The 17,506-nt window shown below is 46.5% G+C and overlaps 2 protein-coding genes across 2 annotated transcripts in view; one reads left to right on the top strand and one right to left on the bottom strand.

Moving 5' to 3' along the window:
* The window catches only part of RSPH10B (radial spoke head 10 homolog B), a 43,634-nt gene extending 28,216 nt beyond the window's left edge, over nucleotides 1-15,418 (bottom strand). Inside the window, exons 1-8 of the mRNA XM_040440241.1 lie at nucleotides 15,272-15,418; nucleotides 10,599-10,842; nucleotides 9,291-9,366; nucleotides 9,136-9,204; nucleotides 7,503-7,676; nucleotides 7,339-7,424; nucleotides 5,089-5,209; nucleotides 2,763-2,939 (exon numbers count right to left, since the gene is read on the bottom strand). Of these exons, the coding sequence (XP_040296175.1) occupies nucleotides 2,763-2,939; nucleotides 5,089-5,209; nucleotides 7,339-7,424; nucleotides 7,503-7,676; nucleotides 9,136-9,204; nucleotides 9,291-9,366; nucleotides 10,599-10,831 (936 nt within the window). The 5' untranslated portion in view covers nucleotides 10,832-10,842; nucleotides 15,272-15,418. The remainder of the gene's footprint in view (nucleotides 1-2,762; nucleotides 2,940-5,088; nucleotides 5,210-7,338; nucleotides 7,425-7,502; nucleotides 7,677-9,135; nucleotides 9,205-9,290; nucleotides 9,367-10,598; nucleotides 10,843-15,271) is intronic.
* Nucleotides 15,419-15,653: 235 nt separating this feature from the next.
* EIF2AK1 (eukaryotic translation initiation factor 2 alpha kinase 1) overlaps nucleotides 15,654-17,506 on the top strand; it is a 40,415-nt gene continuing 38,562 nt past the window's right edge. Inside the window, exon 1 of the mRNA XM_040440673.1 lies at nucleotides 15,654-15,868. Within this exon, the coding sequence (XP_040296607.1) occupies nucleotides 15,763-15,868 (106 nt within the window). The 5' untranslated portion in view covers nucleotides 15,654-15,762. The remainder of the gene's footprint in view (nucleotides 15,869-17,506) is intronic.

The following is a 17,506-nucleotide window of genomic DNA, read 5'->3' as shown; positions in this document are numbered from 1 at the left end:
ACAGCCCAGGAGGCGTGCCCATGCTCTCCCTATCACAGCCCAGGAGGCGTGCCCATGCTCTCCCTATCACAGCTCAAGAGGAGGGTCTTTTCTGCTGCAGCTCAGGGGGCGTGTCCATGCTCTCCTTATCACAGCTCAGGGGGCGTTTCCATGCTCTCCTTATCACAGATCAGGGGGCGTGTCCATGCTCTCCCTATCACAGCTCAGGGGGCGTGTCCATGCTCTCCCTATCACAGCCCAGGAGGCGTGTCCATGCTCTCCCTATCACAGCCCAGGAGGCGTGTCCATGCTCTCCCTATCACAGCCCAGGAGGCGTGTCCATGCTCTCCCTATCACAGCCCAGGAGGCGTGTCCATGCTCTCCCTATCACAGCCCAGGAGGCGTGTCCATGCTCTCCCTATCACAGCCCAGGAGGCGTGTCCATGCTCTCCTTATCACAGATCAGGGGGCGTGTCCATGATCTCCCTATCAGCTCAGGGGGCGTGTCCATGCTCTCCCTATCACAGCCCAGGAGGCGTGTCCATGCTCTCCCTATCACAGCCCAGGAGGCGTGTCCATGCTCTCCCTATCACAGCCCAGGAGGCGTGCCCATGCTCTCCCTATCACAGCTCAGGGGACGTGCCCATGCTCTCCCTATCACAGCCCAGGAGGCGTGTCCATGCTCTCCCTATCACAGCCCAGGAGGCGTGTCCATGCTCTCCCTATCACAGCCCAGGAGGCGTGTCCATGCTCTCCCTATCACAGCTCAGGGGACGTGCCCATGCTCTCCCTATCACAGCTCAGGGGACGTGCCCATGCTCTCCCTATCACAGCCCAGGAGGCGTGTCCATGCTCTCCCTATCACAGCCCAGGAGGCGTGTCCATGCTCTCCCTCTCACAGCCCAGGAGGCGTGTCCATGCTCTCCCTATCACAGCCCAGGAGGCATGTCCATGCTCTCCCTATCACAGCCCAGGAGGCGTGCCCATGCTCTCCCTATCACAGCCCAGGAGGCGTGTCCATGCTCTCCCTATCACAGCCCAGGAGGCGTGTCCATGCTCTCCCTATCACAGCCCAGGAGGCGTGTCCATGCTCTCCCTATCACAGCCCAGGAGGCGTGTCCATGCTCTCCCTATCACAGCCCAGGAGGCGTGTCCATGCTCTCCCTATCACAGCCCAGGAGGCGTGCCCATGCTCTCCCTATCACAGCTCAGGGGACGTGCCCATGCTCTCCCTATCACAGCCCAGGAGGCGTGTCCATGCTCTCCCTATCACAGCCCAGGAGGCGTGTCCATGCTCTCCCTATCACAGCCCAGGAGGCGTGTCCATGCTCTCCCTATCACAGCTCAGGGGACGTGCCCATGCTCTCCCTATCACAGCTCAGGGGACGTGCCCATGCTCTCCCTATCACAGCCCAGGAGGCGTGTCCATGCTCTCCCTATCACAGCCCAGGAGGCGTGTCCATGCTCTCCCTCTCACAGCCCAGGAGGCATGTCCATGCTCTCCCTATCACAGCCCAGGAGGCATGTCCATGCTCTCCCTATCACAGCCCAGGAGGCGTGCCCATGCTCTCCCTATCACAGCTCAGGAGGCAGTTAAAGGATGAAACTGAGCATGAGCGGCCATCTCAGTGAGCAGGGCAAAGAAATAAGAAAAAGAACAAACAGCAGGTGGTGCTATACAGATAGATTTTACTGAATAACTATGACTATACAACATTTTTAATTATATGCAATTACAAAAGTATTCACATCCAGGTGCTGGTTTGTAGAATAATTTTTGTGGGACAACCTCTTTAAAGGGCATCTGTATCTAGATTTGTACCTATGACACTGGCTGACCTGTTACATGTGCGCTTGGCAGCTGAAGGCACCTGTGTTGGTCCCATCTTTATATGTGCCCACATGGCTGAGAAAAATGATGTTTTAATATATGCAAATGAGCATCTAGGAGCAACAGGGGCGTTCCTGTTACACCTAGAGGCTCAGCTCTCTCTCTGCAACTGCCACTCCCTCTGCATTTTGATTGACAGGGCCAGGTGTGATCACGTTTATACTGCCTGACCCTGTCAAAGTGGAGAGGGCGCGGCAGTTGCAGAGAGAGCAGAGCCTCTAGGTGTAATGACAACGCCCCCGTTGCTCCTAAAGGCTCATTTCCATATATTAAAACATCATTTTTCTCAGCAATGCCGGCACATATGAACATGGGACCAACACAGATGCCTTCAGCTGCCTAGCGCACAAGAAACAGGTCAGCCAGTGTCATAGGGACAAATCTGCTGGCAGATGCCCTTTTATCCTGAACAACTATAGGAAAAATGGGCCTAAGTCACTGAAGATGGTATATCAATTCAGATCCTGAAGTGCCCCATGACGATGAAGTAGTGGGCCACCAATCTGTTCACTTCTATCGGACTGCTGAGTATAGTGCTCGCAGCAGTCCCTTAGAAGTCAGTGGAGCCGTGGTAACACATTCACACCACCGCACCATTCTCATAGGGCACTCGTGATTGCTGAGGGTCCTTGCGTTCAGACCCCCAATGATCAGATACGGTAAGTATTAACTGGATAATTAGATAACCCATTTAAATGGATATATCGCCATATAGACTGCCATTAAATTGTCTGTGTTTGCCCCATCTATGACCATCTCACTGTCTTGCTTCCCCAGTATATTTCTGGCCTAATTCATACAGTAGTTACAAGAACTCTACCACTACTACTAATATACTAATCCCACAATTGCCGAAAATCCAATAAAAAGCTAATGTGATGACCCCACTTACCATTCCATGCTTTTTGTTGTGTTTCCACTGGCCGTCGTACATCGCTCCATTGGCATAGTAAAACTGGCCTTGACCATGGCGTTCACCATTGACAAAGTTCCCAATGTATTCATTTCTTAAGGAGTACTGTGAACCAGCCACTCTTTTTAGGAACCAGGTGTGAGTCCCGAGTCCATTCTGCAAAAAGGGCAGGTGTAAAAGGACATGTGGTACTGCCTTATCTACCGTAAGTACTATCCTATTCCATACAGTTAATAAAAAAGACACAGTGACATATGCTAAAAAGGACAATCTGTCGGCATACGCCAGGCTCTAAGGAAACATTACTTGGGAAAGCTGAACGTAGTATTCAAACATCATCATTATTATGGAGTTTGTATGTTCTCCTTGTGTTTGTGAGGTTTCCTCCCACATTCCAAAAACTTACTATTTGGTAATTCTGGACACAGAGGGACACAAAGTGATGAGAATGTCTGTAAAGTGCTGCGGAATATGTTGGCGTTATATAGTTAAAATAATAATAATGCCAACCAAAACCTTTTCTGGTGGTCCATAGAGCTGGCTGAGGAGCAGGAGTAAAACCATCATGTGAAACACCAACAAGGTATCAACATAGCAATTTCCTGGACTATAAGGCCTCTTTCACACGGGCGTTGCGGGAACACCCGCGATTTTTCCGCACGAGTGCAAAACATTGTAATGCGTTTTGCACTCGCGTGAGAAAAATCGCGCGTGTTTGGTACCCAAACATCTTCACAGAAGTTCGGGCTTGGGATCGGTGTTCTGTAGATTGTATTATTTTCCCTTATAACATGGTTATAAGGGAAAATAATAGCATTCTGAATACAGAATGCATAGTAAAACAGCGCTGGAGGGGTTTAAAAAAATATTTAACTCACCTTAGTCCACTTGATCGCGATGCCCGGCATCTCCTTCTGTCTTCATCTGATCTCTGTGCAGCAACAGGACCTTTGGTGACGTCATTCCGGTCATCACATGATCCATCACCATGGTAAAAGATCATGTGATGACCGGAGTGACGTCATCAAAGGTCCTGTAATTAATGCTCAGCACAGGTCCTGTTCAGCAAAGGAGACAGAAGGAGATGCCGGGCCGCGATCAAGTGGACTAAGGTGAGTTAAAATTGTATTATTTTTTTTTAACCCCTCCAGCGCTATTTTACTATGCATTCTGTATTCAGAATGCTATTATTTTCCCTTATAACCATGTTATAAGGGAAAATAATAATGATCGGGTCTCCATCCCGATCGTCTCCTAGCAACCGTGCGTGAAAATCGCACCGCATCCGCACTTGCTTGCGGATGCTTTCGATTTTCACGCAACCCCTCTCATTTCTATGGGGCCTGCGTTACGTGAAAAACGCAGAATATAGAGCATGCTGAGATTTTCACGCAACGCACAAGTGATGCGTGAAAATCACCGCTCATGTGAACAGCCCCATAGAAATGAATGGGTCGGTATTCAGTGCGGGTGCAATGCGTTCACCTCCCGCATCGCATCCGCGCGGAATTCTCGCTCGTGTGAAAGGGGCCTAAGGCTACCTGCACACGTTGCAAATTATGTGCGGTTTTTCCTCGCAAATTTTTGTGCAGAAAAACCACAGCGTTATATAAACATTAACGGCAAAGTGAATGAGATTTCACAGATCTAATGTGCACTTTGCTTTTTACTTCCGAGTAGAAATTGACCTGCCGGGCAGATTTTTTTTAATACCCAGGGAATGTCAGTTGATTTTTGGTGCGGATTTCACCCATATTCCACAATGTGTGCAGGTACCCTAAGGGTGCCCCATTCACGATGTAGTCTGGCTGGGGGTCCACAGATGGGTTACCAATAATTGCTGGCCAGCAATTATCACCCTCGCACTGAAATGGTTGAAATCCGCACAAAAAAAACTGCACATAGAATTGACATCAAAATCCGCATGCCAGGTCATTTTCAAGCAAAGTGTACACGAGATTTGTCTAATCTCAAACACTTTGCTGGTACTGTATTATGCTGCGGAATACGTGGGGAAAAAATTGTGAGTAATCCCCAGCGCGTGTAGGTAGCCTTACGGTGCCCGTACACGGTTTAGTCTGGCCGCGGGATCCGCATTCGGGTTACCAATAATTGCTGTCCCACAACTGTACTTTCTGCTTGAAGTACAAGGGCAGGCTGGCAATTAACAGTCATCTGCATGTGGACCCCACGGTCAGCTGCACTGTGTATGGACACCCTAAAAGTTTTTATTTTTCTCACAAGGGTATAAAGGCATTGGATGTGTTTCAAAGGTATGGAGACATGGGTAAATTAAAGATGGTACCTGGATGCCATCCTCCCACTGACCCATGAATTCTTCACTGGAAGACAACCACCTCATCCTGCCCTCTCCATGGAACTTATTATTTTTCCACTGTCCTTCATAAATGTTGCCAGACGGAAACCTGATGAAACAGACACGTAAAAAACTGTTATAGCAAGGGTTTAAGAAACCATATTCAGTGGTGACCAGAGTTCAGGCAGTCAGCCATATTTAAATGTCCAACCGCTGAACTCTAATCAGCCTCCGTTAGACCTTGTTCGCACAATGCAGTTTTTAAAATAGTTTTTCTGGAATCAGGATGTTGATGGACTATCCTCCATAAACTAGGAATAGAGCACTAATGCGCATGCGTAATCACTGCTCCAGTCAAATGGGGTCAAAGGACCCCTGTGTTCTTGTGATCCATAAGGGGGTCACACTGTGATCAGACACTGTCATCTGTCCTGTAACAAGTGTTGATTATGAAAAAACCATTAAGGGTCCATTCACACGTCCGTGTGTGTTTTGCGGATTCCGCGGATCCGCAAAACATGGACATCGGCGATGTGCGTTCCGCAAAAATAGGACATGTTCTATTTTTTTTTTGGGAACGGAATTGCGGACCCATAGAAATTAATGGGTCCGCAATTCCGTTCTGCAAAATGCGGAATGAAATTGCGGACGTGTGAATGGATCCTTAAAGGGGTATTACAAGAGTAGAATACTGATAACCTATCCTCAGGATAAGACATCAATATCTGACCGGTGGGGGTCTGACAGTCAGCTGTTTGAAGAGGGCATGGCTCTCCAAGGCAAGTGACGTCACATTCATTAGTCACATGGCCTAAGTGCAGTTCAGTCCCATTAAATGGGCCTGGACTGCAATACCAAGCACAGCCACTATACAATGTGCGGCGCTGTGCTTGATATGCCGCGAGAAGGCTGCAGCCTCTTCAGACAGCTCATTGGTGGCAATGCCAGATGTCGGATCCCAGCCAATCAGATATTGATGTCCTGTCCTGAGGATACGTCATCAATCGTCTTCTCCTGGAAAGGACAGGTGGGGGTACAACTAGTATATTTTTAGTTAGATAAAGGAGACTGATATGATGATATGAACAGCTCTGTATCGAAAATCTGGCTGACAGAATCCCTTTAAGACCAGCGTCTAAAACACTGGTCTTAATAAATGTGCTCCTATATGTCTATTCAGATTTGGTGCAATGTAGATGTAAAAGAAATTCCAAATGCCATAAAATATGGAATAAAAAATGAATAGACACAGAATACAGGTGAAACTCGTAAAATTACAATATTGTGCAAAAGTCTATTTATTTCAGTAAGGCCTCATGCAAACGACCGTCGTTGTGGTCCGCATCCGAGCCGCATTCTTTGCGGCTCGGGTGCGGACCCATTCACTTCAATGGGGCAGCAAAAGATGTGGACAGCCCTCCGTGTGCTGTCCGCATCCGTTGCTCTGTTCCGTGGCCCCGCAAAAAAAATATAGCATGTCCTATTCCTGTCCGTTTTGCGGATAAGAATAGGCATTTCTACAATGGGCCACCCATTCCGTTCCGCAAATTGCGGAAGGCCCACGGGGCAGCTTCCGTTTTTTTGCGGACCGCAAAAAACGGAACGGTCGTGTGCATGAGGCCTAATGCAAATTAAAAGGAATTGCATTAATGCAGCTTAAAATTAGAATTTTGTGAAAAGGTTCAATATTCTAGGCTCAAAGTGTCACCCTCCAGTCCGCTAATTAATCCATACCACCTGAGCAAAGGGGACCTGAGATTGTGACTTTGGGGTTCTCATAAGCTGTAAGCCATAATCATCCAAATTATAACAAATAAAGGCTTGAAATATCTCGCTTTGCCTGTAATGAGTCTCTCTCATATGTTAGTTTCACCTTTTAAGTTGCATTACTGAAATAAATGAACTTTGCACGATATTCTAATTTTTCGAGTTTCGCCTGTATATAGCTAAAAAAAAAGTAAGGTTGCCCCATACAGAAAATTCATCTGTTTATAAAAGTCACTGGGGGTCATTTCCAAAGACTGGTGTTTTACGCTGGTCTTTGTTTCCCCTTTGCGCTGCCTGAGGATTGGGCTAAGTCATGACAAGGCATGCGCAGGCGTAAAAGTTGGTCAATTTGTCATGCGTTATGTTATATTTAGTCACATCAGTTGTTAGAGAGCTCCATCCGGGGTTGGCAGCTTTATTAGTGACCCCGTACACCCTGATACAGCTACTAGTAAAAGACGGAGTACATACCGCTGCATTCCCCATCCCTCCTTCCTGTTGTGTATCCAATCCCCTTCATACCAGGACGTTCCTTCAGCATTGTAATAAATAGCGCCCTACAAGGATAGAACATGCGCTATAATACGTCACCTCATTCATATTAATATATAACACAGCACTCATTTACAATTTACCTTTCCATGACGCCTGCCCATGTGCCATTGTCCTGCGTATGAAACCTGTCCGTCACTTGAAACGTGGACACCAGATCCGTGCCTGATGGCCTTGTATACCTGTCCTTCATAGCGGCTGCCATTGGGCCACGTATAGACGCCATGTCCCATTGGAAAGTTCATGAGAAACTCTCCCTAAAAGAGAACACAAGTGCAACATTTCAGGTGCGTCGTACAACACCAGTTTACATATTGGTCTAATCTACATTAACGATGACTAAGGCCTCATTCACATGACTGTAAAGTATCCGTTTTGCGGTTGTTTTGCAGACAGGTATAGGATATGTTCTATCTGTTTGCAGAATGGACATACGGATGCAGAAAGCAAACGGATCATCCACGTGCTTCTGCATCTGTTTGTCCATTCCACAAAAAAGATAAACTATGTCTGCAAAATGCGGACTACGGATCCGCTGAGAACAATAGGTCCACAAATAAAATGCGGACGGCATCAGTATTAAGCTACACTTAGGGTACGGCCACAAAGGGTAAATGTATTCAGCAGTATTTGGAAAAGATTTTCTGTTGTGGAAAATTCATGGTGGCCGTACCCTTATAATTTTGTTGACCGACACGGGAAACTGCCAGCAAGCTTGATGTCAGATACACTGAAGGTATTCCTGACCGAAAGACGTTTGAAATCCGCCCACAAATGCGACAACATTGACTTCAATGGAAATCCGCACAGTAGTCTGATCCCCGACGTGCTCTTACTTTTCTTCCCGCTCCGAACTCTGACAGGAATAAACCGGAGTCGGAGCAGGGAGCGCGCCAGGGGCAGGGGCAGACTGGACATGCGCTGCTCTTATTAGGAAAAGCAGCGCATGTGCAGTTAGAATAAAGCCATGGACGAACTGGCTGCACGCAGAGCGGGGCTCATTATAAAAACACAACCATTCTGATTTTTTTTTATAACGTATATTAGGAAACTCTTTTTTACCCTACCTCCCACTATATAGTGGAAAGTACTTCTATAGTGGCCAACCTCTTTAAAGGTGGAATCTGATTGGTTGCTATTAGTGATGAGCAAAGCAAGCTTCGGTCGGATGCTACATCGAAGCCACGTCGCGCAAAACTTTGGATTAATGCTGTACAGAGATCCGTCTCTGTAAAGCATTGTAATGCATGGGCATCCGATGAGCCGAAATCAGTTATTCGCAAAGTCACGCGAGACTTCGTTGAATAACTTCGGTAATTGATTTTTAAAGTGGAAAACAACTTTAAGACTTGGAACCAAACTCGGCTTCGGTTCTGACTGCTACCTTGGAACCAAAGCCGAGTTCGGTTCCAAGTTTTAAGGCGGTTTTCCCACTTTTCCAAAAATCAATTACTGAAGTTATTGTGCGACTTCATTGGAGCCCGTAACATTTTAATGCTGTACGGAAATGGATCTCCGTACAGCATTGATCCGAAGTTTTTGAGCCATGCGACTTTCGGTGTAGTATCCGAAGCTCGCTTCGCTCATGTCTAGTTGCTATGAGCAACTAAACCAGTTTTCTTTACGCCAGGTTTGATAACTCTCCCCCAATGTCTTCCTAGTGAAGGTTTACCATCACTAGGTAAACCCAATTCTAGATCATTAATACTACATTACCTCATATTTCAGCCCGTCTGTCCAAGTGTAGAGTCCTTTGCCGTGCATAAGACCCTCGGAAAACATCCCCTAGAAATAAAGAATAAGAGAAATACTAAAATAAAAGAAAAGATCGAAGCTTTTCCAGGCAGGGAGGTGGATGGGGAGGTACTCACCCTGTACACATTGCCATCTTTATAGTAAGCAACGCCTTCCCCTTCATACAAGCCATTCACCAGTTCTCCTTCATACCTGTAAGATAAGGCACAAGGCTATAAACTGGGCACTACAGGGTACACATCCAGAAACTGACGGTTTGCCCTTTGTCTAAAGGGGCAAATAGAGCGGGGTTGCCGTTCTGAGACAAACCCTTTAAATTGTTCAGACCCTAATTGGATCTAGGTGGAGTGGTGAGTAGCTACAAATCGCATCTGTCATCTGGTGGGCACTTCACCTCTGTACACTACATGAACAGCCCACTGATTTCAATGTGAACTGTGTAATGCCCCATTTGTCCTGTGGTGGCGCTGCAGGGGGAATTGAGCACTTGCTGCAGATTACCGCTGATCAGTGTGTGTGTGTGTGTGTGTGTGTGTGTGTGTGTGTCTGTGTGTGTGTCTGTGTGTGTGGGGGGGGGGGGTCACTAGAGGGACACCCGAAGATCAGCTTATTTTTAAGGCTCCCTTCTAGCAAAAAGGAATTCTGCAAAACAGACAACCCCTTTCAGTGTATTTCGAAAAAAAAAATTTTTAAATGATACAGCCAGATGTCAGCTGTAAGTCCGCAGGCAAATATTAAACGCACTACATTAAGAGCATTGTTTGAGGCATTTTTGAAGCGTTTTTTTAGGTTCATGGTATTTTTTTTCAGAATACAGTATGCTCAAGGTGAGGCATTTTTCAGGTGTTTTTCCATAGGCTTCTCTACAGGGGAAAAAAACGCCAGTAAAATAAAAAAAGACGCATGTGTGACAGGTCTGAATTAAAAATACTGCCAAAAAAACCACTTGCTATCAACAGAATATAAATTAGGGGTCTGATGAGTGTGGGGTCCACTAGTGCCTCAAATAGGGGAGCTCGGCCCCTCATTCCTGGCTGACAGGTAAATGCCTATGCAGTCCTGTGAAAATGCAACAAAATGGGGGAGATTAATCAAAACTGGGGCAAAGCAACCAATCAGATTCCACCTTTCATTTTCCAAAGGAGCTGTGAAATATGAAAGGTGGAATCTGGTTAGTTGCTATGGACAACCAAGCCAGTTTTCCTTTGCACCAGTTTTGAAAAATCTCCCCCAATGTCTGTTGTGCAAAAATCAACAAACTGAATGCAGAAGTTGTCAGCGAGACCAGAACATTCAGGGTCCTACTTGTGGGACCCCATTCCCTGAATAAGGTGCAAAAGACGCTGGCAGGTACTCGGACACCAATGAATCTTGGATTTCTTTCTTTCATTAGATGCAATAAAAACTGAAAAGAACGAACTTACCTTTCGACAATCAGCTGAGCTAGAACTGGTTCCTCGTAGGCCTCGGACGTGGGCATCGGGGCAGGAGCCTCCTCCTGGGGAACAGGCTCGTCATCGCTGTACTTGAAGGATGGGGGAGCATGGTCTTCAGAAGGTGTGACAGACACTGAAGAGATCTTGGAACTGACATCTTCAGCAGCTTCCACTGTTAACCTCTCTGACTTCTTACCATCTTTTTTCTTTATTTTTCCCATAATTGGTATCACTATAATAGAAAAGTTAAAGTTTTCAAAAGGGTTGTCCACGCAGTGCCTTCAGAAGCCTATTGTCTCCACAACGACAGGCTCTACAGAGAACATAATCCTCTTTGTCGGATCTGACATAATATTCTAAACAAAAGTCAATTTGCTTTACTTAGGCTCTGTTCACACTGGTGTTATTCGCTGTGCATGACCAGTTCAGGCATTTTCTGATGGTAAGAATCGCCTAGTCTGCAGCTCTATTTTTTGCTATAATGGTATCCATTAAGATTCCTTGGGATCTGTTGTGAGGGAGGCAGGGAGTCTGTTAATATGAGGGAAGGAAGAGAGTCTGTTAATATATGGGTGAAGGAAGAGAGTCTGTTAATATGGGTGAAGGAAGGAAGAAAGGAAGGGAGTCTGTTAATATGAGGGAAGGAAGAGAGTCTGGTAATATGGAAGACGGAAGGGAGTCTGTTAATATGAAGGAGGGAAGGAAGGAAGGAAGGAAGGAAGGAAGGAAGGAAGGAAGGAAGGAAGGAAGGAAGGAAGAAAGGAAGGGAGTCTGTTAATATGAGGGAAGGAAGAGAGTCTGGTAATATGAAGGAGGGAAGGAAGGAGGGAAGGAAGGAAGAAAGAAAGGGAGTCTGTTAATATGAGGGAAGGAAGAAAGTCTGTTAATATTGAAGATGGAAGGGAGTCTGTTAATATGAAGGAGGGAAGGAAGGAAGGAAGGAAGGAAGAAAGAAAGAAAGGGAGTCTGTTAATATGAGGGAAGGAAGAAAGTCTGTTAATATGGAAGACGGAAGGGAGTCTGTTAATATGAAGGAGGGAAGGAAGGAAGGAAGGAAGGAAGAAAGGAAGGGAGTCTGTTAATATGAGGGAAGGAAGAGAGTCTGGTAATATGAAGGAGGGAAGGAAGGAAGGAAGGAAGAAAGGAAGGAAGGAAGAAAGGAAGAGAGTCTGTTAATATGGGGGAAAGAAAGAAGGGAGTCTGTTAATATGAAGGAGGGAAGGAAGAAAGGAAGGGAGTCTGTTAATATGGGGGAAGGAAGGAAGAAAGGAAGGGAGTCTGTTAATATGAGGGAAGGAAGAGAGTCTAGTAATATGAAGGAGGGAAGGAAGGAGGGAAGGAAGGAAGAAAGAAAGGGAGTCTGTTAATATGAGGGAAGGAAGAAAGTCTGTTAATATGGAAGACGGAAGGGAGTCTGTTAATATGAAGGAGGGAAGGAAGGAAGGAAGGAAGAAAGGAAGGGAGTCTGTTAATATGAGGGAAGGAAGAAAGTCTGTTAATATGGAAGACGGAAGGGAGTCTGTTAATATGAAGGAGGGAAGGAAGGAAGGAAGAAAGGAAGGGAGTCTGTTAATATGAGGGAAGGAAGAGAGTCTGGTAATATGGAAGACGGAAGGGAGTCTGTTAATATGAAGGAGGGAAGGAAGGAGGGAAGGAAGGAAGAAAGAAAGGGAGTCTGTTAATATGAGGGAAGGAAGAAAGTCTGTTAATATGGAAGACGGAAGGGAGTCTGTTAATATGAAGGGGGGAAGGAAGGAAGGAAGAAAGGAAGGAAGAAAGGAAGAGAGTCTGTTAATATGGGGGAAAGAAAGAAGGGAGTCTGTTAATATGAAGGAGGGAAGGAAGAAAGGAAGGGAGTCTGTTAATATGGGGGAAGGAAGGAAGAAAGGAAGGGAGTCTGTTAATATGAGGGAAGGAAGAGAGTCTGGTAATATGAAGGAGGGAAGGAAGGAGGGAAGGAAGAAAGAAAGGGAGTCTGTTAATATGAGGGAAGGAAGAAAGTCTGTTAATATGGAAGACGGAAGGGAGTCTGTTAATATGAAGGAGGGAAGGAAGGAAGGAAGGAAGGAAGGAAGAAAGGAAGAGAGTCAGTTAATATGGGGGAAAGAAAGAAGGGAGTCTGTTAATATGAAGGAGGGAAGGAAGAAAGGAAGGGAGTCTGTTAATATGGGGGAAGGAAGGAAGGAAGGAAGGAAGGACAGACATATCTGAATCAGGAAAGGAAGGAAGAAAAGAAGGACATATCTGAATCAGGAAAGGAAGGAAGAAAAGAAGGACATATCTGAATCAGGAAAGGAAGGAAGAAAAGAAGGACATATCTGAATCAGGAAAGGAAGGAAGAAAAGAAGGACATATCTGAATCAGGAAAGGAAGGAAGAAAAGAAGGACATATCTGAATCAGGAAAGGAAGGAAGAAAAGAAAGTACTATTCAGTACAGAGATCTCTCCCATCATCTATTTATCCCCAGGACTATGACTGTGACGAGGGGACATCCTCTGCGTCTGGAGGAAAGAAGGTTTGTACACAAACATAGAAGAGGATTCTTTACGGTAAGAGTAGTGAGACTATGGAACTCTCTGCCTGAGGAGGTGGTGATGGTGAGTACAAAAAAGGAATTCAAGAGGGGCCTGGATGTATTTCTGGAGCGTAATAATATTACAGGCTATAGCTACTAGAGAGGGGTCGTTGATCCACGGAGTTATTCTGATTGCCTGATTGGAGTCGGGAAGGAATTAGTTTCCCCTTAGGGCTCATTCACACGACCGTATGCCCTCCAAAACATACGGTCTGTGAGCGGGCCATATGTCTCGGAGCGGCATACATCGTGCGCACAGCATCATAGGTTACTATGATGCTGTGCGCATTGGGCCGCCCGTGGGGCTATTGTCCTGCACTGATAATATCATATGAGTGTGGGCGGCCCGATGCACACAGCATCATAGTAACCTATGATGCTGTGCGCACGATGTATGCCGCTCCGGGACATATGGCCCACTCACAGACCGTATGTTTTGGAGGGCATACGGTCGTGTGAATGAGCCCTTAAAGGGACACTGACAGGCCGTTAGAGCATATAAAGTGACATATATTCTTCTATTGGTCTTAATATGATAAATTAAACTATACCATTATCACCCCTCACTGCCTTTCCGTTACTTATAAAAAGTGTTTTTATCAAAATGCAAATTACCTTACTTTGCGCCCAAGGGGCTGTCCCTCATTCAGTGCTGTGCCCAGCCGTGCCCCAACTGCCGTCTCCTAGTGCCGCCCAGCTCATTAGTATTCACTGCACTGGGCAGCTTTTTTTTCTCCCGACGCGGCGAAATCCTGCGCATGCCCAGTACTATCTTCCTGGCATCAGCCTCATCTTGTCGCTCCGTGCCTGCGCCGGATAAGGTCCCCGGCACCCTCTAGCTCCAGTAGAAGATAGTACTGGGCATGAGCAGGATTTCACCGCGTCGGGAGAAAAAAAAGCCGCCCAGTGCAGTGAATACTAATGAGCTGGGCGGCACTAGGAGACGGCAGTTGGGGCACGGCTGGGCACAGCACTGAATGAGGGACAGCCCCTTGGGCGCAAAGTAAGGTAATTTGCATTTTGATAAAAACACTTTTTATAAGTAACGGAAAGGCAGTGAGGGGTGATAATGGTATAGTTTAATTTATCATATTAAGACCAATAGAAGAATATATGTCACTTTATATGCTCTAACGGCCTGTCAGTGTCCCTTTAAGTGGGGAAAATTGGCTTCTACCTCACAGAGGTTTTTTGCCTTCCTCTGGATCAACTTGCAGGATAACAGAGGAACCTGAAATCCCGTGGCAGTTTCCGTCAGTGAGGGGCCCAGGCATGCGCAGTCAGTTTACTGATGCAGCTGCCCACAGTGGGCAGTATACAGCACATGCCCAGGCCTGGCACTGACGCGAGCCGTTGCGGGATTTTAGAGAGTCCATGATTTCAGGGCACTGGGCTGGCTTACATTGAAACATGGGAGGAGTGATAACGGCGTTCTCCGGAGGACAGGGGCACTCGCAGTCGGAGGGGAACGCCCCTGCGCACTTGAAGCTCATCTGCATATATCTTCAAACTTTGTTTATTCAACATCAAAGATACAGAAATCACATAGAAAGCTACGATCTGTTAACTGTTTCTGTCACATACAGGACAGTGTTAACAGTAGGTGACAGACTCCCTGAGCGCCCAGGAAATCAGTCGACAGGACTCCTTTAACATAACGTCCTAAGAAAAATAAGTTAGGGGGTGTTTGTGCACCTTCCACTGTTTCCAATGGAAATCTGCCCTGCAGATGTAAAAAAAAGAGTCAAGACTGAGATAACATATTCCTTTCTTAGCCTGTAAACTGCATACAAAACGCGATGAGTGACGGTAGGAGGATTAGCCCTATTGAATTCAAACTACAAACCCGCCACAGAAATCCGAGCCTGCCATTTCTCCCATGGATTCCGTGGCAAATACACGTATCATTTTCCCCACGTGTATTTATACTGTATAAACACACCAGCAGGACGTCTGTGGAACAATAATATGTATTGCCTGTGTGAACGTGCCCTTAAATCCACTCATCCACTATGCCGGTACTGTATAACGCTGGGGATTTGCCCCTATATTACACCATCTGCAGATCTTTACACCAAGACCTACCTCAGCGCAGCAAGTCTCCCCCCCGGGTACAGTAAAGCCAGGAGAGATCCTCCACAAATAGCTGGAAGACAGCAGCAGACTAAGCGTCCCGGAAACGCAAGGGTCTCCTAGGCAACGGGTTACCGCGTGCTGCGTTCCAACCTATAGCGTTCCACCGCGCCATGTTGTGATTGGCACACGGAAGTCGGTGTGGTTCTAGAATGAACTGGACGAGTGGGTCACATAAGTCACGTCAAAAGTTTGAACCCAAGAGAATCGTAAGTGCCTAAACTCCATGGCCCTTCTGGTATCATGTGACATTGGAAGGATCAAGCGCAAAGTGGCCACGCGCTGTTTATTATGAACATTTCACTTCCGGTTTGAAGAGCGCCTACTTCCGGTATCTGGGGCCGGTCTAGCCCGCCGCTTGAGTTGTCTATGGTGACCTTTGGAAGTTGCTGGATGACTGGGGTGTGCAGGTGGGAGTAGCGGTGTCTGCGGAGACAGCTGCTATGGGTGAGAGCTCGGGACACCCGGTCACTGGTCAGGTGGTCATGAAGAAGGGCGGCGGGGACCCAGTGTTTGATTACCCGGATGAAGCTGACCTGATGCTGGACGGTGAGTTTCCATGGTGCTGTTTGTGGCCATGTATGTGAGCAGCTGGGTATAGTCGCCCCTTATGGAATACATGACAGCTGCTACTGCCTCCATATGTCATGGCTTTACATAGTCCTGGGAAGGAATTCTACCGATTCGGGATTCCTAGCGAATTTCTCAAAAAGTAGGATTTACACAAAGCCAATTTTTTTGTGATTCGTTGAGAGAGCGCCTAGTATGTGTCATGTGTGTGCGCAGTATTGTCAGGCAATGCCCCTCAGGGTTTCTGGGAAAGATATACAAATTGACTTTCCTAAGTATAGTTTGCATATATTTTCCCCAGAAATCAAGAGGAGCGTTGTCTAGTCTACAATAGTCCTCATGTAGGTCAAGAATACCCGACCTGCGGCCCTCCAGCTGGTGCAAAACTACAACTCCCAGCATGCCTGGTCAGCCTACAGTAAGGCATTGTGGGAGTTGTAGTTTTACAACAGCTGGAGGGCGGCAGGTTGGGCATCCCTGATGTAGATCAACTGGTCTCCATAATAGAAATAGTATCCACCAAGGGGTCCTCCCCCCCCCCCCCGCCCCCCCCCCCCCAAGGCCTTGCTACTAGAAAAGCTGTACCTATGTTCTTTGCTCTGATAAAGGGCTTTTGTCCTGGAAGAGTTAGTTGCAGATGTGAGGCTGGCTTAGCTATTTTCTTAGCTTTGCTACATAAGCTTAAAAAATAAATAATAAAAAAACGTATTGTCAAGAAACAGATTAGCATACTAGGCTCTCCATCGTTCGTTCGAGACAAATTGATTCATGCACAAACCAAATTTTTCAGAAAATTCAAATTCAGCCAACCTGAAACGACTCTTGAAAAGTTCGCTCATCTCGATGGATCTGTGAAAACTAAGACACTAACGATCATCCGTGTCTGGTCTTTGGTTTTCACAGATTGTTGCTAGGAGGTGCTCTAGAAACTAATTTTCAGCTTAGCTGTGACTGTGAAATACAGAAGAGGCAAAAAACTGACACAGTTTCTTCATGGATGAACCACTGACCATATTGTCATGGATGTGTGAATGAGGCTTAAGACGAGCAGTGTGATGACTGGTCTGTCCTGTCACAACAGAACTCATCAGGGCTTGGCCAGTAACATAGGGAAATTCCTGTAATCTTGCAACAGTAGTACGGGATAGGTTGACTTATTTTACTCACTTATATAGCGCTGATATATTCCACAGCACTTTACAGACATTAGCATCGCACTGTGCCCAGTGGGGCTCATAATCTAATTTTCATGTCGGTATGTCTTGGGAGTGTGGGGAGGAAACCCTGCAAACATGGGGAGAACATACAAACTCCATACTCTGTGCTCATGTGTTAGGTCAGGGATTGCCAACTTGTGGCTCTCCATCTGTTGCAAAACTACAACTCCCAGCATGCCCAGACTCCCTACAGCAGGGCATGGTGGAAATTCTAGTTTTACAACAGCTGGAGAGCCGCAGGATGGCCATCCTTGTGCTAGGTCTTATCAGTGACTGACAGTCTTCCCTGTATGAGGAGGCGGTTCTATCAGTGACTGACAGCCTTCCCTCTATGAGGAGGAGGTCCTATCAGTGACTGACAGTCTTCCCTGTATGAGGAGGCGGTTCTATCAGTGACTGA

Source organism: Bufo bufo, chromosome 7 (genome assembly GCF_905171765.1).
Source record: "Bufo bufo chromosome 7, aBufBuf1.1, whole genome shotgun sequence".
Lineage (NCBI taxonomy): Eukaryota > Metazoa > Chordata > Amphibia > Anura > Bufonidae > Bufo > Bufo bufo.
The sequence above is the reverse complement of the archived record's forward strand: the minus strand, read 5'-3'. Positions and strand labels throughout refer to the sequence as shown.